General features: G+C 43.4%; 1 protein-coding gene across 2 annotated transcripts in view; it reads right to left on the bottom strand.

Moving 5' to 3' along the window:
* The window catches only part of VPS53 (VPS53 subunit of GARP complex), a 136,617-nt gene that overhangs the window by 46,362 nt on the left and 67,279 nt on the right, over positions 1 to 22,976 (bottom strand). For both annotated transcript variants that reach the window (XM_045985091.1, XM_045985092.1), the window contains 2 exons: positions 16,962 to 17,063; positions 10,163 to 10,257 (listed from right to left, as the gene is read on the bottom strand). In XM_045985091.1, coding sequence (XP_045841047.1) covers positions 10,163 to 10,257; positions 16,962 to 17,063 — 197 coding nt within the window. The remainder of the gene's footprint in view (positions 1 to 10,162; positions 10,258 to 16,961; positions 17,064 to 22,976) is intronic.

The following is a 22,976-nucleotide window of genomic DNA, read 5'->3' as shown; positions in this document are numbered from 1 at the left end:
AGCACTTTAGAAGGGTCCTTTCACTGACTTTCACTCACTCTTCCCAGTAACCTTACAAAGTAGATAGCATTCCTGTCTTCATTTTCCAAAACGCAAGGAGCAGAAAAGTTAAGGGCCTTGTCTGGGGTCACAGAGTAAGGGGGTAGGGGACCCGGGATTCAAAACCAAACGACCTGGCTCAAACCTCATGCTTGTAACCACTCTACCTTCCCATCTCCGAAAACACAAAAAGGTTATGATGTCAGCAAACAGTCTGCTATCATTAACCTGAATGTGCCCATAGGACGGATGCCTGAGCAGGGAGAAACGGTAAAGAAGTATTCTAACATTTTCCTTCTCCTTTAATGTAGTTTTTCTCCTTAAAACTGAGAACTGAAGGTGTAAAAAATCTTGGGAGAAGGGAGGGTGTGGCAGCCCCAGGCTTGCTGCAGGTCACGATGGTGACAAATGGTCCCCTCATGGGGGGACAGCTGTCTCCCCATTCCCCTCTCAAACATCACCGAGTGTGCCTCAGTCAGACTGAGTCACCACTGCTCGGGTCCAGCAGGGCTCCCTACTCATTGTTTCCTACACTGTGGAGCTGTACGAAGAATGGGAGGAGTCCCCACCCCTTGACATTTTATGTCTTTTTAGGTTACTGTCTCAGGCTACAGGAATCCAGCTGTGCTTTCAAAATGTATTTATATAACAGGAATACCAAGACAAGAACCACACACAGCATCAATTAGCAGGAATAGGAGAAAATTTGACATTTTACCCAAGAGCTTTTCCTACTGAAAGTTGATTATACCCAGATGTCGCCACTCGGCCCTCAAAGAACTTCAGGGCCTGGGCTTGGTCCTTGTGGTGATGGGTCAGTGAGCAGGGAAGGAACTCGTTAGCCAACCTGGGAAAGCTGCAGGGTCACAGCCTGCTTTCCCAACACCTCTGCCCGCCCCACTTTGCCACCCCGCCACCTCTGCCCACCCCACCTGAACAGGGCCCTTCCACTCCAGCCCAACTCACCTTAACTGCCCCCTGCCCTGTCTCTGTCCCTGACTCTGAGCCCTCGCCTGTGATGCCTGGATGCTTCCCTAGGCCAAGATGTTCCCCTTCACCTCTCCACTCATCCGTAGGCTTGGCCCAGATGGCTTCTATTCACGTCAACCCTCTGTCTCAATTTCAACTTCTGTCATCTGTGACACACTCACACTTCATTATTATTTTTAACGCTTTACCCTCCAGCGTAAGGATGCCAAATGTTCCAGAAACATGATGACCTTCTCCCATCCTGACCCTGTAGAAGGCAATGCTATCAATGAGAGCTCTCTTTTTCACTGATCTTTGGTGTAATTTCAGAAGCCTTCTTGATACAGCATTCTTGCCCATCACTGATGAGCTGAAGCTGGTACTTAAGATTAAAGGGGCTTGCTCTACACTAGAATCTTCTCTGATTCCTATGTTATCACATGCTCTCTTGAGAGTAGGGATAACATTTGTCACTTCTGCTCTCCCCAGGCCTACCCCTCATGCATATGTGTGAAGCTAATCTAGTTATGTCTGTGCCCAAGACATACCAGCTGAACAGCCCCCACACTGTTTCTGAAGGATGGCAACGGAAGGGTGAGTGCATGGAGATGGGGCAGGGGCTGGTGCAGTGGAGGAGAACATGCAACAGAAAACAAAAGGTTGCACTTGAGCCTTCTTAGGAGAGGTTCTAATCACCAAATCTCTAGTGCCAACAAAAACAGGGGCCAGAGCTCTGAAGTGTTTTTACTTTAACCAACTTAGTCCAATTCCCCTACCAGTTGAGGTCAGGATACTTACTCCTCCTGTCTTGTGTTTCAGAGACAATCCAATCAATCAGATTATAAATTAATCATGCTCATAGAACGTAAAGAAAATTTCCACTTAAAAAAAAAAAATCTCTGAAGATCCTCCATACTTTGTAACTTGTCTCCCAGGATATTTCTGACACTGTTCTCTGTGCGGATGAGATACAAACCCATCAGAGTAAGCTTCCCTCCCTTACCACGCTACTCGTTGCATCGCCATGCTTCTCTGCCATATGAGACACTGGAAAATGAGTGATCAATGCGTCACAGCATAGATGGTCCAATCCAATTGATTTTCAACTAAACACTTCATATGAGCAAGGCTCTGGGTGCCACACATATAAGATATAAATGAGTTCAACTAAAACAACAACAACAACAAAGGTTGTCCTTTCTTCCAGGCACCAAACACTAGCCTGAGTTCTGATGAGACCTTCTTGTAAGATTACTGGAGAAAGGAGTGTGTGGCCTATCGAGCTGCTGACTGGTCATGAGGAGGTGTTTTTTAACACCATAAAATAATTACAATCAAGTAAGAGTTTATAAACGGTCAAGTCCTGATCAAGGTGTTTCTGCGTATGGGGGTTAAGACATAGCATCGGCCCATCAGAAGCTTTGGTCTATTTGGGGAGCTAGGGCCCTGAGACTCAGGATATTTAGATATCAAGACAGCAGTAAAATCCTAATTTGGCAGTACAGACGATATGAACAATTTGTTGCAGACGAAGGAAACTAGAGAGAAAATTTTGCAGCAGACTCAGATGAGGCAATAAAGGCCTGGAGTCAGAGGTGAGCACAGAACATGGCGTGTGGAAGGGGGGATGTGAGAAAGACGGGAGGTGGCTAAGGCAGAAGTCATGAACTGGAGAAGTCTGATGTACAGTTTTACTTACACAGTCCTCTGTATTCCCACAGCAAACCACTAGAAGCTTCCTGCCTTCACACCATACACCACAATCGGGGCATTAGAAATACAACCTCCTCACAATGGCCCTGAAGAGAAGGCATTCTTATGTCCATTTTGTAAATGGCGAAACTGAGGCTGAGCAAAGTAATATAGCTTGCCCTAGGTCACAGAATTCGTTGGAGCTGGAACCGGAACTTGCGGACGTCAGACTCCAAAGCCCAGCTCTACCCGCTGTACTGTGTTTTGATTTTACAATACTGAAGTGCTCTATAGAGAGATGGCATTGCGCTTGTGGCTATATTCTCTCTCCACCTTAAAGGAACATGTCATGGGTGTGGATGGTATCTTTCACTCCCACCCCTGTAGCATGAGCTTTCTGCCCAAGAACTGTAGAAGCATGTCGGGGAGCCATGCGAACTACAGCTGGGGGTCCCATCCTGCTGATCAGTGAAGTGACCCAGGAAGAGAGACGACTGCAGAACAGTTTCAGCAGAGAAACGACCAAGGCGGTTTCTTCTGGTGGATTTGCAGTCTGCATCCCTAGCAACAATATTCGAACCAGAATGACACAGAGAAAGGGAGATGGCAGTAAGACAAAGCTGGCAAGGAGGTGAGCATGGGCAATGCCATTTAGGATCCCCAGGAGCTTATAGAGCTTGTTAATTCAAGGATACTAAAGCTAATTTGCACCCCTTCCTCCCCCGCCCTTGGGTTGGGGCTGAGGATTTGGCTCTGGTGTGGCCAGTGGGGGTGGGGAGCCAAGGTCTGGCTTGAGCACAACTGGGAGATGGATTACACACAGGTAAGTGAAGCAAGTAAGTAAATCCATGGAAGATCTAGGGAGCCAAGTTTCTCACTGCTGCAGAGTGTGGTCAGAGATGAGGGAAGGAGAAAGCAAAAATAAACCTTGTTGTGTTGGATCGGAATTCGAGTCAGCATCAAAGGCTTCTGCACAGCAAAAGAAACAGTCAACAAAACCAAAGACAACTGACAGAATGGGAGGAGATATTTGCAAAAGACATATCAGATAAAGGGCTAGTATCCAGAATCTATAAAGAACTTACCACACTCAGCACCCAAAGATCAAATAATCCAATGAAGTTAAAGGGGCAGAAGACATGAATGGACATTTCTGCAAGGAAGACATCCAGATGGCCAAGACACACATGAAAAAGTGTTCCACATCACTCGGCATCAGGGAAATACAAATCAAAACCTCAGTGAGATACCACCTCACACCAGTCAGAATGGCTAAAATTAACAAATCAGGAAATGACAGATGCTGGCGAGGATGCGGAGAAAGAGGAGCACTCCTGCACTATTGGTGGGAATGCAAGCTGCTGCAGCCACTCTGGAAAACAGCATGGAGGTTCCTCAAAAAGTTGAAAATAGTGCTACTCCACAACCCAGCACTACCGGGTATTTACCCCAAAGATACAAATGTAGTGATCCAAAGGGGAACGTGCACCCAAATGTTTATAGCAGCAATGTCCACAATAGCCAAACTATGGAAAGAACCTAGATGTCCATCAATAGATGAATGGGTAAAGAAGATGTGGTATATATAAATACATATAGTATATATATAAATATACAATGGAATACCATGCAGCCATCAAAAGAAATGAAATCTTTCCGTTTGCAACAATGTGGATGGAACCAGAGGATTCCATTATGCTGAGCAAAATAAGTCAATCAGAGAAAGACAATTATCATATGATCTCTCTGATATGAGGAATTTGAGGCAGGGCAGGGGGTTATGGGGGGTAGGGAAGGGAAAAATGAAACAAGATGGGATCAGGAGGGACACAAACAAACCATAAGAGACTCTTAATCTCAGGAAACAAACTGAGGGTTGCTGGGGGATGGGGGGGATAGGGTGAGGGTAGTTGGGTGATGGACACCGGGGAGGGTATGTGCTATGGTGAATGCTGTGAAATGTGTAAGCCTGATGAATCACAGACCTGTACCCCTGGGGCAAATACTACATTATATGTTAATAAAAATAATTTAAAAAAAAAAAAGAATTAGAGTAAACATAAACTCACAAGTTTTAATATACAAACTGGCATAAAAATAGACACAGGTGTATATGTTTATACATGTATGTACACACACATATATTCCTTCACTCTCTCAGCTGCATGGACCTAGAAGCATGACACTCAAGCAGTAATGAACGTACCTGATGCCCAGAACTTAGTTTTTAAATATCATTCCCTGGCAAAGACACAAGCCTGGAAAAATGGGTGATTCCTGGACTGGGGTAGGAAAATACCAGATGAACTGGTATATCTTATTGTGCCAGAAAGCAAGGGCCCCAGAAATGATAGGTACATACAAAAAGCATGACAAACCAGTCTGCAGGGGTCCCAGTGGCCAAATCAGGGACAGTTTGAGCAATAAAATAATGATGGATCCTGAAAGAGGCAAAGGACATCAGTGGAAAAACCGGCGGGAAATCCAAATAAGGCCTGAGTTTAGCAAATAGAACTGTTAACTCGCTGGTGTGGTAACTATCCTGTGGTTATGTAAGACGCTGACATCAGGAGAACTTGGGAGAAGGGAATATGGGAAATCTGAGCTATTTCTGAAACTTTTACGTAGGTTTAAGTTTATCTCAGCATAAACTTAAATAAAGGTAATAATGGCTATAATCCACTGAACAAAATAGGAATCCACGAGTACGTGCTGACATATTAAGTGGGGGAAAGAGAAAGCTTTTGAGACCAAATAAACGCAGAAGAAATGATGGTATTAGAAAAAAATCATCATTCAGCAACTATCTTAGTAATAAATGACTTGGGCAAGTATCAGTAGGAGGTGAAAGATGAGAAAAAGACTATATGATTTCAACGTTTCTCCTACAGTTATTGTTATTAATTACTTATTAATAAAGAGAGAAGCCTGGCAGTCTCCAACTAAAAAAAGTAAAATAAATGGGGCGCCTGGATGGCTCAGTGGGTTAAGCCTCTGCCTTCAGCTTAGGTCATGATCTCAGGGTCCCAGGATCGAGCCCCACATCGGGTTCTCTGCTCAGTGGGGAGCCTGCTTCCCCCTCTCTCTACCTGCCTCTCAGCCTACTTGTGATTGCTCTCTCTCTGTCAAATAAATAAATAAAATCTTTAAAAAAAAAAGTAAAATAAAAATGAACACCACAGGCTGTAGGGCAAACTGATACTGCGTGCCTCCTGATGTCAATTACTGAGAAGCACCCGGCCCCACTTCTGCATAAATCACTGATCATGAGGAAACATTAGTCAAATCCAGATGGAAGGACATTCCACAAACGAGCTGGCCTGTACTCTTCAAAAATTTCAAGGTCATGAAAGATAAAGAAAGAAAGAGTTGTTTTTCTGGATTGAAGAGACCAAAGAGATGTGACAAGTAAATGGACCCTGTGGTCCTGGCACGGATCCTGGATCTACAAAAGACATGACGGGGACCACCAGCGAAATGGATTGGAGTCTAAAGATTAAATGGTACTAATGGATCAAGTTAACTGCCTGATATTGACAGGTGTGCTATGGTGAGGTAGACCGCGTGCTTATTTTTAGGAAACACGCACTGAGGACTCGAGGAGTAATGGGGGCACTCTTGGCTGCAAATTGAAGAAAGTGTCTATGTAGAGAAATCTCTTCTCCAAGAGTCAGCCAGAGAAAATCCCTGCATTCCCAAGATGGAAAGGTATATGAACTTCCTTCTGGAACATAAACAAAAGTTGAGAAAGCCGCTTAAAGCATACAAGGACAGCTCAGCCGAATCTGCTAAGGAGATGGCTTTGGGGATATCCCTACTTCCTTCATCCTCCCTAGGTCCCGGCCCTGCAATCCTCCCACTGCTGTTTGGCTTTTGGCTGGCACAGGTGCTGCCAGAACTTTCTCTGGGCAGGTGGGAGGCTAGGGAGATGAGAAGGCCATGTCAGGCCCAACAGAAAGCTGGCAACACTGATCAGGCCACCCAACCACTGACAAGTCTGGGACAAGAGCACCAGACAGGCAGGGCAGGCCAGGCATGGTTCCTGACTACTCGTGCCAAGTGCCAACATGTCTGCTCTTCTCAGCCTTGCCACTAGTCCTGTGAGGGGAATGTTACTAACTGCGCTGGAGAGAGGACAAAGCCAACTCCGAGAGGTTAAGTACCATGCTTGAGGTCCCAGGCTAGTGAGTACAGAGCTCTGACTCAAATCCAGGTCTGTCCAACATCCAGGCCCACGCTCTTTCCACTACACTCTGTTGCGTCTCTGTCATCAGGGAGTTTGTGAATGGTCTAAAATTTTCCTCCATTGCAGATTTTTTGAGTCAGAGCTACAAGAATGAAATAAGTACCAAAACAGTCCCCACCTGAGTTTCTTCCCTTCAGATTCTTGGACAAAAGGGAGGAAGGGCTTTGCAGAACCCCTTGAAATTGCACTCAAGATAGTGTGTGGGTTTATGTGAATTTTTTTTTTTTTTTTTTTTTTTGGCAAGAGAGTCTACAGTTTCATTGAGCTCTCAAAAGGATAACTCAAAAGGTTAATAGCCACCGCTTTAGGCATTATTTTGTCTGATTCTCTGCTTTAAAAGTTGAGGGAATGGATTTCTTGAACTCTCTTTTCTACTTCAAGCCTTTGCTGCTTATTCTGGAACGACAACAGTACAACCTACGCAATTCTCCTCCAAGTAGCTCCTGCTACATCCCCGGGGCTGTGGAAACATCCTAGTGAGGCCAAGCGGCAGGCTGAGTGGCCAGCACTTCATTTTTCAGAGAGAAATGGAGAGTCCCTAAGGAAGGGAGGTCTGGCTCTCTGCCCAAAGTATCACGAACAATGAGTATACTCTATATGAATCAAGGCCATGTGAAAAGAGTAGAGACTGGAATTATGATAATTCAGAAAAATGATTCTCTAGACCAGGAAGGTTTGGGGAAAGTATGTGGTTATCTCAGATATGCACTTTCAACTCGGGATCCAACAGCTTTTAAACCTCTCTAAAAATAAGAATTTGGGTTGATGAGGGAAGAAGGGGTTTTGTCCAGGAACAGTCATCCAGGTGGGCTGCGCTAAGACCTGTTACTCTCATAGGTAAGTAACAGCTCTTCTACCTGCCCCCACAGGTGTCCTACTGACTTCCCGAGAAAGAAGGTTTTTTTAAAAAAATATTTATTTATTTATTTATTTGAGCAACAGAGAGAGAATGAGCGAAGGGGAGGGGGAGAGAGTAAGAAACAGACTCCCTGCCAAGCAGGAAGCCCAAAGTGGGGCTCAATCCCAGGACCTGGAGATCATGACCTTAACTGACTAAGCCACCCAGGCGCCCCAGGGAAAGGGTTCTTGTTCTTTTTAATAAGAAGACAGGGTGTTCCAAAGGAGCGAAGAGCAATAAGTAATTACTGCCTTTCTATGTGCCTTCGGACAGAAGCCCAATGGATAGAGAGGATGAGGCAAACTGGCTTTACAAGGCAAAACGTGAAAGTAACTTTTTTGGGAGGGATGGCAGGTAGGCAGGCAGCCGTTTGTTAACACAGATGGCTCTTCAATAAAGTTCATTTTCTATGACTTTAATAACAAAACATTTTGTAATTGGGGACAAAAAGACTAGACATAATCTACAAAATCAAATAGGTGGATAATAATAATGTTCTATGTAGCGATTCCACTGGAAATAGACTCTTAATCTCATGGTTTATGTCTGAAACATATCTGGAAATAAGAATTTGCTAACTCACAACAGAAGCATTAAAAAAAGTGCAGGGGAGGGGTATTAAACTTTAGTGCCTAAATGCTTTCCCAGAGAACTCCCTTAGAGAACTTTCTCACAGGCGCTATTGTTCTCCCTGCGTGAGCCACTGTCTGGTCCTTCCAAGTGCGTTCTTCAGGCTACAAGGCCTCGTCTCAGAGTAGGGCCAGCCTGCCTCCAGAAACCTGACCTTTCCAAAATCTGCCTTCCAGTGTGGAAGGGCCTTAACAGATCCTCTGGCTGTGGACAGAGACTCAGGGATGAGAAGGGGGTCTTCCTCCTCTGTATGAATAGTGGACACTGGAACTTGAAGACAGTCCTCTGACTGTGAGGAAACCTGGCAGCAGAAACTTGTGAAAATTTTCAGGAACTCCTGAGTTTGTAAAAAAGTATATATATTAAATGGATGATAATCCACAAAAGAAAGTAAGAATCCACCAATCCACACTGACATAAATAAACACTAACACATGGGGGGAGAGGAGGAAGTGCTTCCTTACAGGAGAACTCCAATCAAGAGTAGAGGAGAAATGATGGAAACAGAAAATCAGCATTTGGCAAACACTACAGTAATAATTGCTTCAGGCAGAAATCATCAAGGGATGTCAAAATGAGTGGGCAAAGTGTGAGGAGAAACAGGATATTCACAGTCCCAAAGTATCCCCGGACAAGATACTTATTAGTTACAAAGAGAAAAATAGTAGCGTCACAGTAGAGGAAGCTAGCTGGCAAGCACCTTAAGCCAGTGATCAAAGTTAACATCACCAGTAATGGGACACATCCAAATGATGCACCCAGAGGGACAGAACATCACCTATAGGGGTGCCTGGGTGGCTCAGTAGGTTAAGCCTCTGCCTTCGGCTTGGGTCATGATCTCAGGGTCCTGGGATCGAGTCCCGCATCGGGCTCTCTGCTCAGCAGGGAGCCTGCTTCCTCCTCTCTCTCTGCTTGCCTCCCTGTCTACTTGTGATCTCTCTATCAAATAAAAAATTAAAAAAAAAATCACCTGCAGGAATACTTGCTTGCAACGCATAATCTAGATTGAATCAAGAGCAAACATCACACAAACTGAAACTGAGGGCACTGTAGGAAATAACTTGTCAATACGCTGTAAAGTGTCAAGGTCATGAGAGACAAACAAAAGACTGAGGAAATATTCAAGGTTAAGGGAGACTAAAGAGACCTGACAACCAAAGGCATGATGGGATCTTGGGCCAGAAAGTGGACATTCATGGCACAATGTTACCCTCCTGATTTTGATAATTGTGATTATGTATTAAATGGTAGCATTCTCTGGAGGAAGGATCTATGAGAATTTTTTATAAGTCTAAATTACTTTAAAATGAAAACCTAATCAAAGTATACTTGAAAACATGTATATTAAAGATTAGGTTTCTTTCTCCGTTTTCCAGTGCCTGACAGGGTCAAGCTTTGTAGCTAAATAAGAGCTCAGTGCTCACATAGGAAGGGGTTGTTGGGATCCATCTGGGACATTAGAGTCAAACTCAGGCTTCTAAGGTTAGTCAAACTCTAAGATTTATGGATACAATGAATGATAACACTCATAAGACATAAAAATACCCTAGAAGGTTTCCAGGCAGGGTCATAGGAGGCCTGCCAAGTGCCTCCTTCAGCCTCTGGAAGGGCTTATGCCCTTGTGAGCCCCAATCATGACCAGAGGAGGGAGAAACGCAGTAGAAAACAGCAAAATGTTCATCACTCACTTGTCCTGGGACTCAATATACACGTAGAGATGAGGCTCGAAACACTTGGAAACAATGCCATGAAATGGATTGTCTGGGGCTTTCGGCTTCTTTGGCTGTAAAGGGGGAGGGGGGAGAAAGAAGAAGAAAGAAACCTATGCTTGAGCCATCTTTGCAAGTTTTCAAGCAGTTTCAAAGAATACATCCCTTCAAAGTTGACTCCTGACACAGATAAGTAGCACTCGATGTAAGTGAATTGGGACTGTGTCTTGCATTATGATTCAAGCCAGTTTGTGCACAACGAGCCAGCTTTGTTAGCATCACTGACTTGCCCTGTATGGTGAAAGATTTACTGCTGCTCTGATAACACATGCACTTTCGATCTGGAAGCTATTCATCATCCGACTGATGTTTTAAAAAATTTAAATCCTAGCTAATACCAGTATCTTATATTTGTACAGTGCTTTAGAATATCTAAAGTGCTCTCATGTGATAGATTTTTCACAGCCTCCATTTAGTGATTGTTTTTATAGACCAAGCACTTTATATGACATAACAGCTCATCTATTCCTCACAACAACCCTTGGTGTAGAAATCAGTGCTACCACATTACACCTAAAGGGAGGCTCAGAGGGTTCTAGTAGCCTGCTGAAAGGCAGATGGTGAAGCTTCCTATCTCCTGAACTAGAACTCCTTCTGATACGGCATTGCTTTGCCATGATGGCTCCCAGACTGTTCAATTACACACTGATGAGTAAATGCAAGAAAAAGAATGGTAAAGGACCAACATAGCATTGCTAACTTTTTGTTTTGCCACTTTCCATTCTTGTTAGTCCCTAAGAGTATTTTACACCCAAACACTGTACTGGGAAAAAAATAGCAGCATGAGGGCAGTCCTTCCTATGAAAAGACAGTTGGTGACCTTATGCCAGATAGACAGATATATAGATAGACAGATAGACAGGCAGTTTTGTCTTTATTTTTTACCATGGACCACTGTAAAACCGCCAGCACTGGTCCCCAGTTGATACTTAAAAACCACTGATATACAGGCCATCTAGATAGGCAAGCACTTAAAAACTCTGTTTGCTTCCTAATTCCTTTTCAAATTAAAAAAAAAAAAAAAAGTGAAGATCCTCCTAGATACACCTCTTTCAATTTCTAAAAAAAGTCAATTCTATTTATCGTCAAATGCCAACAAAAGGACCCTTAGCCCTTGCTGGGGTTGATACTAGAGTGTAATTTGGGCATAAATTGATAACCCACAGCATACTTGTTGGGTTGAACTGTTCGTATCTTTTATAAATATAGGAAAAACTAAGACCCTAATGACAAACAGAATAATGATTCTCTTCCTCTAGTAACTTAAAAAAAAAAAAAGATTTTATTTATTTGACAGAGACCACAAGTAGGCAGAGAGGTAGGCAGAGAGAGAGGGTGTAGCAGGCTCCCTGCCGAGCAGAGAGCCTGATGTGGGGCTCGATCCCAGGACCCTGGGATCATGACCTGAGCCGAAGGCAGAGGTTTTAACCCACTGAGCCACCCAGGTGCCCCCTTCTAGTAACTTTTAAAAATAAAACACTATAATGGTTAAAAGCATCTGTAAAAACTGGAAATGAACACCAAAAATTCAATGTCAATCTTAGACATATCCCCTTCAATCTCCTATTTAGCTCTCTCTCTTATCCCCTTCAGAGAATTCCATGTTTTTAGGGGGGTTTTTTAAAGATTTTTAGAAACTCTGGTATTCCCTAAATTACAGTCGGGCTGTTTTTCTTATCAGCCAGAAGCCACCACCAAGTCAGGTCTGAGGCTGAGTCCACAAGAGACTCCCCGGCCTGGGTTCACCAAGTTTGAATTGGCTGGATCCAAAGTTCCACTTCATTTCACAGATGCGCTGAAATTTCTCCCACACTCCCAACAGTTTAAAATGGCGGATCCATGATTTAGTACAATGGCTGTGTAGGAGTGGTCCTTACCTAATTGTTCTATATTTTCCAAATCAGTTATCTATTATTTCATTCTTTTCAATAAGGTGATTGTTAAATGAACAGATATATGTGATTTAATTTGTCTAACTTATATATGACCAGATATTCTGATTTTAGAACTGAAAACTATAGCCACAATGCCCAGATTAGTCATTGTAAGGCTTATATTTATATAATTCTTTAATATATTTAATATTAATACAATTATTGATATAGTAATAATCATTAATATATTAATATAATTGTTAATACAGTAATATTAATAATCCTATAATATTTATCCTCTTTATTTATATTTTTCTTGTGCCAAAAATATTCACATGTCTACAGGACAGTTTCTGGTAATTATAAATTGGGAGCTTATATAATACAGAATGTTCTCATGTTTTAAATCAACGTATTTTAGGAATGCGTCGGTCGCTTAGTCTGTTAAGTGTCTGCCTTTGGCTCGAGTCATGATCCCAGGATCATGGGATCAAGTCCCGCATTGGGCTCCTTGCTGGGTGTGGAGCCTGCTTATCTCTCTGCCTGCCATTCCCCCCTGCTTGTGTTCTCTCTGACAAATAAATAAAATCTTAAAATAAACAAACCAACGTATTTATTTACTTTTTAAAAGATTTTATTTATTTGATAGAGATATGGAGAGAGAGAGAACACAAGCAGGGGGAGTGGAAGAGGGAGAAGCAGGCCTCCCGCTGAGCAGGGAGCCCTATGTGGGGCTCTATCCCAGGGCCCTGGGATCATGACCGGAGCCAAAGGCAGATGCTTAACCCACTGAGTCATCCAGGTGCCCCTAAATCAACATATTTTAAGTAAAGTATTTTGTATTTGGCTTTATTATTTATGTACAATTTTCCAATTACTGACAATGTTTTAGTTTATCACCTTAGAATGGCTACATTATGAAATTTAAGTTCCAAAAATTAGATAGTAATATTGTACTGATATTACATTTTCTGATTTTGATCTGTGATAATTTAAGTGAATGACCTTCCTGTTAGGATGTACATACAGACATATTTAGAGGTAAAAGACATGATATATGCTAACTTATAAATTATTCCAAAAGAAAGAGAGAGGCAGAGGGGAAGGGGGGAAAGTGGACAGGGGGAGAGAGAGAGGGAGAGGAGGAATGGGGGCAAAAAAAAAAAAGGAAATGAGAGAGTAAATGTATCAAAATGTTAACAACTGGTAAACCCAGGTGAAGGATATTTGAGAGTTCTTGTAATATACTTAAAACTCTTCTCTAATTTAGGTATTTTCCTTTTAAAAAGTAAAAAATAACAATAAAAAGCTTGGGAGATGGGAGCCAAGGGCCTGGCAGATAACCCCGGAAACAGTTGTGGAGCAGTCAAGCAATGGCACATCACCAAAACTTTGGCTAGCCCAGCGGACATCGTGTGGGAAAATATGGGCTTTTGCGCCTGAGTGAAACAGGGCTTAGAATCAATTTCACGGTCTTAACAACGCACTATAGTTATGGTAGCTGTCACCACCGGGGGAAGCTGGGAGATGGGTACATGGGACCTCTCTGCATTCCGCAACTACCTATGAGTTTATAATTATTTCAAAACACAAAGTTTTGTTTTTTTTTAAAGTGGTACAGGAGAATTGGACTCTGAATGTGAAGTGGTTTTAGCAATATCTTAACCTATTTATTTGGCTCTTATTTTCCTTTTTACATATGTGCAAAAGTGATATACAATAAAAATCTGGGTCTAGAGAAGTCTGAGGAGCTCATTCAGAATATGTATAAGAGACAGATTCTAAGTGATAAAAGAAAACAGCTCCATGCTATTCGAACAAAGTCACCTCGGTCAGTCTTCCACAGACTGCGTGCTCGAAGAGGCCCCACAGAGCACTCCAAACCTGGCCCTCAGGGAGCAGCATCATCAAATAGTGTGGGTGTCCCAACCCTACAGGCAGATGATCGCTCTGCCCCGCCTCTGCCCAATAATGCCAGTCACTCCTGGAAGCGAGGAGAAGACCTGACACCACAGTTCCTGGTCCCTTGCAGCGTGAGCTGGCAGCAAAAGGGGAGCAATGGGAGCTTGCCCCACGTTCCCTTTTAAAATGCTTTTTTCCCACAGGGCTGCCTCTGGGCTGTGGCTGCTTGGTGACCGTGCTCCTATTTAGATAAGAAGTGCTGGAATTTCAGCTCACAGTGGTGTCTCCCTAGGTGCTGTCCAGCTCCCCAGAAGGGCGGGTCTCTGCTGAGAGAACACACGAAGCCATTTAGCAGTAGCATTCGGGCTGCCTGTCTGAGTGTGTGAATTCAGTCCAAGAGCCGCAGATGTTTCGGTTATTTCCTCCCGGAGTTGGAGGGAATAATAGAAGGTTACTGTTGTCACAGTAAGGAGCTCTGCAGCTGGCCCCACTTCCTTTTATTACCATCCAATGTAAACAGATGAAATCTAACTGCTTGGATCACCAGAAGGGTACATTTTCAACCAGAAATTCCTTATTTCTTCTCCCTTTTTCTTTGAGCACCCTCAGTCCCCTTCTGGGTACCCTTTTTTTTCATCACTGGGGAGTGCATGGGTAACTGGTGGCTCAAACTAAGCACGTTTTTTCAAGTTCACTCTCCTTTCTCAACAGCCCACGCTGCAGGACAAGCGGGGAAAGACCCTGCCCTTGAGAGTCAACTGTCTACTTACCGCGGCGGTGACACAACGGCTTGGGTAACCCCAGACAATCACTGGGGGCCTTCTCCCACACCTCTGGCTCTGCCCAGCCCGAGCTTCCTCTGAACTTCCTCCCTAAGGCCCCCAACTCCAGTGGCCGGGAAGAGGGAGATCCTGGAGCTGCCCCCTGAGGGATCACAAGCAAGACAAGAGCTGGGGAGGCTGCAGGAGGCTGGGGGTAGTATGTGGGTGTCATCACTAACAAGCCATGGCCAGTGAAGCTACAGGTGGGTCATACAGTCCAGAAGTTTTTGGTATTCTCTTTTTAAATGGATCTCAAACGGATTCCAAAGAAATTTTACTTGGAATTCCATGATAGAAGTGATTCGTAACAGAACTGTTGTTTGGAGAGAGTCAGAGCCCTGGTCTCCTCCCAACATCCCCACAGCAACATGTGATGGGGGCACCAAGGAATATAGTCTGAAAACTATGGGCTCTCTCTGAAGAGGAAAACACTAGGTAAGTCTAGAGAGAGTAAAAAATCTACCACGTGGTCAGTTAATGGTGGACAGGAGTCTGCCTCTGCATTACCCCCTGTATTTGTGCTCTGTGTGTCCTTAGAATGAGCAGTCTTGGTCCTTACAATAATAATCTCTAGCTTCCAGGATGAGCAAAAAGTTCCATGAGAGAGACAAATCATATTTTATCCAGTAAACAAATTTCATAGTAATGGGAGCCTCTATCATAATCCAGTTTAATGATATCTGGGATGACTAACTGAAGGGGTAACTTTTCATGGTGGCACAAGGATAATGACAGCCACAGGGCCCTGAACAGGGCACTATAACCCAAAGCAAATTCAAAAGGTGCAGGTGATGGAGTGTGGGCAGAAGACACACCCAGAAGAACGAGCTCAATGCCCAGACTCTTCCTTTCCCAGTCCTTTCTTCCCACATGCAAAAGATGCACTTCTTCAGTTAGAAGAAATCTTTTGTTATCTCCCACATTAGCTGATATGATGGCTTCAAATCAATTACAGCTAATCCCACAGATCTCTGGGATAGAGCCCGTAAGGTATCCTTCCAGTTTTATTCATTCACCTGGCGTTCGTTTCTGTGACCTCTGCTTTTCACTGAGACAGCCCAGGGTAGTAAAAGAGCTCCATGGAAGGAATTCTAGTCTCTGACTTCTAGATCTTGCTTCCAGTTCTAGCTCGTCCATGCCCGAACTCTGTAACCCTGGGCAAATCACTTAACCTCTCTGAGCTGCATACACTGCAGCTCATAGAAAATCCTATAAAATGAGGGGCAGGCATTGGGAAGACGAAACGAAACAGAGCCCGTAAAAGATGATGAAACTATAAAGCCCATAAAAACGCGAGGTATCCATGTTATTAAAATTATTTAATCAGTGGACCAGACACATTTTACTGCATCACTTCAGAACTGCTCCTGGAAATGCTGTTGTGGCTCCTGCCATGATTGTACACCTACCCTCACCGGGCGAGGAATGCGAGTCAGCAGCAAGCGGCTATGGGGATCCCAGGCTGGTCTTTCCAGCCAGCCTCCCTTTTGGTGGTGTCTGGAGCAAAACAACACTATAAAATAACTGCTCGAGCAGCCAAGTGTAGAAAATTAAAAAGAAGGATCACTAATCCAGACAGGAAAAGGCCTGATTTATTGCTCTAACTGCTCTGTCATAAAACGGCGGTGAAACAAAAAACACCATTCTATAGGATGAAGGGAGAGGAAATTTGGAGTTGGACAGAAAATCCGAAGGAAATGAAAGTGCTAGCGTGCTCTGAGAAGTAGCTCTCCAAATATGCCAGGGGTGACCTTGATGTTTCCAGGCCTCCCCGACGCCTTCCAGACCTCAAGTGCTCAGCCTGCCCTGAGTGGTGGCCTCTCCTTGCTAATGGTGCTGAGAACGCCATTAGGGATCCTGGGGTCTCTCTCATGTCGTTACCGGCCCGATGAGAACCTAACCGAGAGCGAGGCTGGCAGGCGTAGGAGATGATGAATGAGGTAGGCAGGAAAGGCTGTTTTCAAAAGGCACCTTCAGATAAGAGCATTCTATAAAGACCACCAAAGTTGTAATCCTCTGAATGTGGTCAGTGGCCAAAGGGCCACATGGAGGGGCGGGTGGACCCATTTTCAGAAGCAAACATGAGGTAGGAGGCACGGGGAAAAGGAAAACTGGACTCACCTGATCTAAATCTCCTTTCTCCATCACCAGTTCCTCCATCTCTGGTGTTGGCTCATCTTCGAGGAAGGGATTGGTGGATGGGGGTGGAGACTCAAGTTTTTTCTGTTAAGCAGATATGAGAAAGAGACAGGTAATTTCTAAGCATATTCTCAATGTCTTTCCCCATTGATCTGCTTTTTCCGAGGCTCTCCAACTACATCTCATCTAATGAGCAAGAACTGAGACAAGACGGACCACATCTCTTATCTCCCGGCCTTCCTACTATTTTCCACCTTCCTGAAACCTACTGCCCACCCCACCCCACCCCAAGTCCAATCTGGCTAAAACTCTCATTCATCCTTCAGCCCTCAGATCCCTTCTTCCCGGAAGCCTTCCCTGCCTCTTAAGTTTGGGACAGATGTTCTGCTCCATGTTTTCATCCCACCCAGTATGTCCCATCTACCCAGGTATTTATCAGAATGTCACCAGGGTCCATTTATTTGTCTTGTCCCCACTAGATTTCATGATGGCGGAGAATCATGTCTGTCTTGTTTCCCCTCCTCTATCTGGGTGCCTGGCATTTCCTAGATGCTCCCTAAATATGAATGAATCACAATGCTGGATGGGTTGGAATTCAAGAACAAACTATATAGCTTATCTTATGTGTTCTAGATTACAGACGGAAGTCTCTTCCCAAGTAAGTCTCATTACAACAAGCACAACAAAATCTCCTTGCAAAAGATTAGTTCTCAGGACCCAATTCTGCCCACTCTTTTAAAATATGTCGTTGAGCTCACATTCATATAAACTACTTAATTTTTGGCCCAAATACTTGGATGCTGTTATGCTGCCAGATAAAGATTCAGTGTATGAAGAAAGCCTTGTGATCAACGCATTAGGTCAAGGTAGTCATTAGCAGGAAAGTGATTTTTATGGTATCCTGCTGAGAAAGTATATGGTCTAACAACCAAGCAAGCATTTAAAATTTATACACTCCAAACACTTAAAGCAAAATAGTTTATTTTTACAATTACGCTATTTTGGGGGCACCTAGGTGGCTCAGTAGGTTAAGTGTCTGCCTTTGGCTCTGATCATGATCTCAGGGTCCTGGGATCAAGCCCTACCACAGGCTCCCTGCTCCACGGGATACCTGCTTCTCCCTCTCCCTCTGCCTACCATTCCCCCTGCTTCGGCTCTGTCAAATAAATAAAATCTTTTTAAAAAATTAGGCTATTTTTAGAAAGCAATGTATCTTTGAAAACAATATCTCTAAATGCTTCTTTAACAGGGTGATCAGACAAGGCCTCTTCAAGGAGGTGGTGTGTGAGCAGAGACCAGAATGAGGAGGAGCTAGTTAGGTGAAGATCTGGAAGAGCAGTCTCAGTGCAAAGGCTGGAATGAGCCTGGTGAGTCTGAGGGACAGAGAGGTCAACGGGGGCATGAGGTCAGAGAGCCAGCAGGAGCCCGGAACCAAAGCCTTCTGTGGGCCATGGTGAGGGTGGTGTCACCACTAACAAGTGACAAACCTGGGTTTGAGTCCAGGCTCTCTCACTTGGATACATGGCTTTACTTCTCCAAGCCTCAGCTCTTCCCGAATGCCCACCATGCAGAGCTGCGTGAGGATCAAATGAGACCTTGTGTGTGAAGCAACAGATACGTACACAGAACAGCTCTACACAACGTCTGGCATGCAGGGAAAGCTCAGTAGGTGGGAGCTCTTGTTAGGACTTAAGCGTTAGCAGAACTGTGGCGGTGCCCCTCTCAGTGGAGCGACTCTCAGGTGAGAAAAAAGTGGGAGCACAGGGCTAAGAAGTTCTGTAAAAAAGAACTCCTTTTAACCAAAAGTTAAGACCCTGAACCTGCTATCGTGCCTCTCTGAGATACCTCTGGGAATTGGAAACAATGGGTCCATCAAATTACAAAGGCACAGGCTCCCTGAGCTTCTGCTTTCTTCCCTAGCCTCCAGTGAGGCTCTCTGAGTACTGCCTGTACCACTGGCCTATCAGTAAATAGGAAAAAGCTGATGGGAGGACACAGACTCCTGCTGGTTGGAGGGCGATGTTACTGCTCAGATTAATTTGCCGTGATGAAAGAATAAGTCTTCCCAGCAAGCAACTGCCGGCACCACTCAGCTTTCTATGCAAGAGCCCTGTTGTCAGAGCCAAGCAGACCACACTTCTCATTTCTGCTCTGCAGCTGTCGTAGGCCATAAAGAATTACAAGTTTGGGTTTAGATTTTAAATAACTCAAATGACATATTCCATGAGCTCTGGGGCTGCTAAATCAAGCAAAAAAATTGCCAAGAAACGAACGACTTTCCAAATTTAAAGGGATTCCTTCTTTTTGCTGTGATGACAGTTGGTTTCAAGTTCATACAGGAAAGAAAAATTCTTCATATAGCAAGTTAAGTCCTATTAATTAAACCACATGGGATCCCAACACGTCCAGAACAATAAGGTCCCCAGGACGGCCAAGCTGTCTGACTGTTAGGAAGAGAGAAACTGGCCTTAGTCAGTAGTATATCTGCATCTGGGTCTGCCTGCACAAAGCCTTTTCTGGGGCCCTCGCTGGACATCTCCAATCATCAGAGAAGGAACTCTGAAATTTAAGACTAAACTGTTTCCTTTCCCAGGAGGAGAAAGCTTTCAATTATAAGATGAAAACTCCACAATTTCTGATTTCTCATTCCATATATACTTTATTCCAGCCCAACTCCTGATTTGTCCTGAAAGAGATGGCCTGCACGCTTCGACTGATAAACGACTGTAAACACAGGGCCCTGTGCACCCAGTTTAACATTACTGGGACCTCTCTTGGTACCATCACACTCCTATCTCATATTGTGATACTCATGTATAGGCTTCTTTCTCCATTAGACCATAGGAACCTGTCTGATTCGATTTTTCATCCTTTCCCAAGGCTCTGCAGAAAGTGAGAGCTTAAAAAACTCCTTTTAAAATTTGTGAATAAACCCTGATTGGATGAGAAACGCTTAATAAAAACCCGTGTGTGTGCGTCTGTGTGCGCGCATCCATGCTTAGAGCACAGTCTCAAAAAATATACCCCAAACTATTACACAGTGGACATCTCTGGGGGGAGGGATTTAGAGTAATTAAGAAGGAAGAGATTGTTCTTTTAAAATGTTTTACTCTGGGGCACCTGGGTAGCTTGGTGGGTTAAGCCTCTGCCTTCGGCTCAGGTCATGATCTCAGGGTCCTGGGACCAAGGCCCACATCGGGCTCTCTGCTCAACAGGGAGCCTGCTTCCCTTCTTTTTCTCTCTGCCTGCCTCTCTGCCTACTTGTGACTTCTCTCTCAGTCAAATAAATTAAAAAATCTTAAAAAAAAAAATGTTTTATTCTGTTTGAGCTTTAACAAGCATGTATTTTTCACTCTCCTTTTTCTGGTAGGCAAATTATCCGAAGAGTGAGGATGATTTATAACTAAACTCAGTATTTCCTAAAACCCTTAATATTTTAAAATTATATTTTAACATAATTAACCTCAAATTCACCATGTTAGGTGATTTATAATTGAGTGATTTTCAGTATGTTCACAAGATTGTGCGAACATCACCACCATCCAATCCCAGAACTTTTTTTTACTCCAAAGGAAGCCCCATATCCATTAGCTATCATTTCCACTCCTTCCCTTCCCCGAAGCCGTGGCAACTCCTGACCCACTTAATGTCTCTATGAACTTGCCTATTCTGGACATTTCATATAAAATGCGGCCTTTTGTGTCTGGCTTCTTTCAGTCTGTATAGTGTTTTTGAGGATCATCCTGTGTTATATGTAAGTATTTCCATTTGTCTATTAAAAGACTTTTGAGTTGTTTCTACTTTTTGGCTATTGTCAACAGTGCTGCCATGAACATTCACGTACAAGTGTTTGTATGAACATAAGTTTCAATTCTCTTGAGCATATACCTAGAGGAAGCATATGTTACTCTAAAAAAAGTTTCAGATTGCTTTGCCTTTTTACAAAAATCTGGCAGTTACCCCTTTACATTAGGCAACTGTATGTTAGCACCACGAATTGCATGAAAACAAAGAGTAACTATTTCTTCTGAATCTACAAATCATCACTAACACCAAGACTCAGTGCTGGGAGATTAAGCAAGTGCATCGATAAGAGACAAGAATAGAGAAAATAGTTTAAAACAGAGGCTATATTAAATTTGAAAAAACTCATACCTTTTGGCCCTGTAATTCAACTTGTATCATAAGAAAATAATCTCTAATGTGAACAAAAATGTGTTCGCTGTGGCTTTGTTTAGAATAGTGAAAAAATAACAAGTACTTAAGGGTCCAATAAGAAAAGGACAGTTAGATGGGTGCCTGGGTGGCTCAGTGGGTTAAGCCACTGCCTTCGGCTCAGGTCATGATCTCAGGGTCCTGGGATCGAGTCCCACATCGGGCTCTCTGCTCAGCAGGGAGCCTGCTTCCCTCTCTCTCTCTGCCTGCCTCTCTGTCTACTTGTGATCTCTCTCTGTCAAATAAATAAATAAAATCTTTAAAAAAAATCATTAAAAAAAAAGAGAAAAGGACAGTTAGGGAAATTCTGGCCCATCTCCAATGAAATATAATGACTGAGAAACCCCTTAAGACAGGACATATGAAGAAAAGCTATAAAACTGCATTCACACATCATATATAAAAATAAACTCAATATGGATCACAGATCTAAATATAAGAGCCAAAAACGATAAAATTCTTAGAATAAAGCATAGGTAAATGCTTGTGATCTTATGGATAATACCAAAACTCAAATAACAAAAGAAAAAAATAGAAAAGTAGAATTTCATCAAAATGGAAAACTTTTGTGTTATCAAAGGACATTATCAAAAAAGTGAAAAGACAATCCACAGAATGGTAAATATTTACAAATCATGTACCTGATAAATGATAGAATATATCTAGAAAATATTTTTTAAAAACATACCCACGGGGCGACTGGGTGGCTCAGCGGGTAAAAGCCTCTGCCTTTGGCTCGGGTCATGATCTCAGGGTCCTGGGATCGAGCCCCGCGTCGGGCTCTCTGCTCAGTGGGGAGCCTGCTCCCCCCCCCCACGCCTGCCTCTCTACCTACTTGTGATCTCTCTCTCTCTGTCAAATAAATAAATAAAATCTTTTAAAAATAAATAAATAAATAAATAAATAAATAAACAAAAAAACAAAAACAAAAAACCATACCCACAACTCAACAGTAAAAGAGACAACCTAGGGATGCCTAGGTGGCTCAGTCGGTTAAGCGTCTGACCCTTGAACTCACCTCAGGTCCTAACCTCAGGGTCACGAGTTCAGGCCCTGCATTACTTAGAAAAAAAAAGGAAAAAAGACAAACAACCTAATTAAATAATGGGAAAAGGACCCGAACAGACATTTCTCCAAGAAGATGGCCAATAAGCACCTAAAAAAGATGTCCAATGTTATTAGTCATTAGGAAAATGCACATCAAAACCACCATGAGAAGGGTGTCTGGGTGGCTCAGTTGGTTAAGCATCCAACTCTTGATTTTGACTCAGGACATGATCTTGGGGTCATGAGATTAAGCCCCAGCTTGCTTGAGATTCTCTCTCTCCTTCTCCTTCTGCCCCTCCCCCCTGCTCTCTCTCTAAAATCAAAGTAAATAAATCTTGGGGGAAAAAAAAAAACCTACCATGAGAAACTACCTTATAGTTGGCTGTAATAATAATTTAAAAAACCCAAAAAATAACAAATACTGACAAAGGTGTGGAAAAAATCAAAACCTTCCTACACTGCTGATGAGAATGTAAAATGGGGGGCGCCTGGGTGGCTCAGTGGATTAAGCCGCTGCCTTCGGCTCAGGTCATGATCTCAGGGTCCTGGGATCGAGCCCCGCATCAGGCTCTCTGCTCCGCAGGGAGCCTGCTTCCTCCTCTCTCTCTGCCTGCCTCTCTGTCTACTTGTGATCTCTCTCTCTAATAAAAAAAAAAAAAAAAAAAAAAAAAAAATCTTTAAAATGGTACAGCTTCTATGGAAAACAATGGTGGTTCCTCAGAAGGTCAAACATAG

The sequence above is a fragment of the Meles meles genome, chromosome 18 (assembly GCF_922984935.1).
Source record: "Meles meles chromosome 18, mMelMel3.1 paternal haplotype, whole genome shotgun sequence".
Taxonomy (NCBI): domain Eukaryota; kingdom Metazoa; phylum Chordata; class Mammalia; order Carnivora; family Mustelidae; genus Meles; species Meles meles.
Note: the sequence above shows the minus strand (reverse complement) of the source record. Positions and strands in the feature narration are given on the sequence as shown.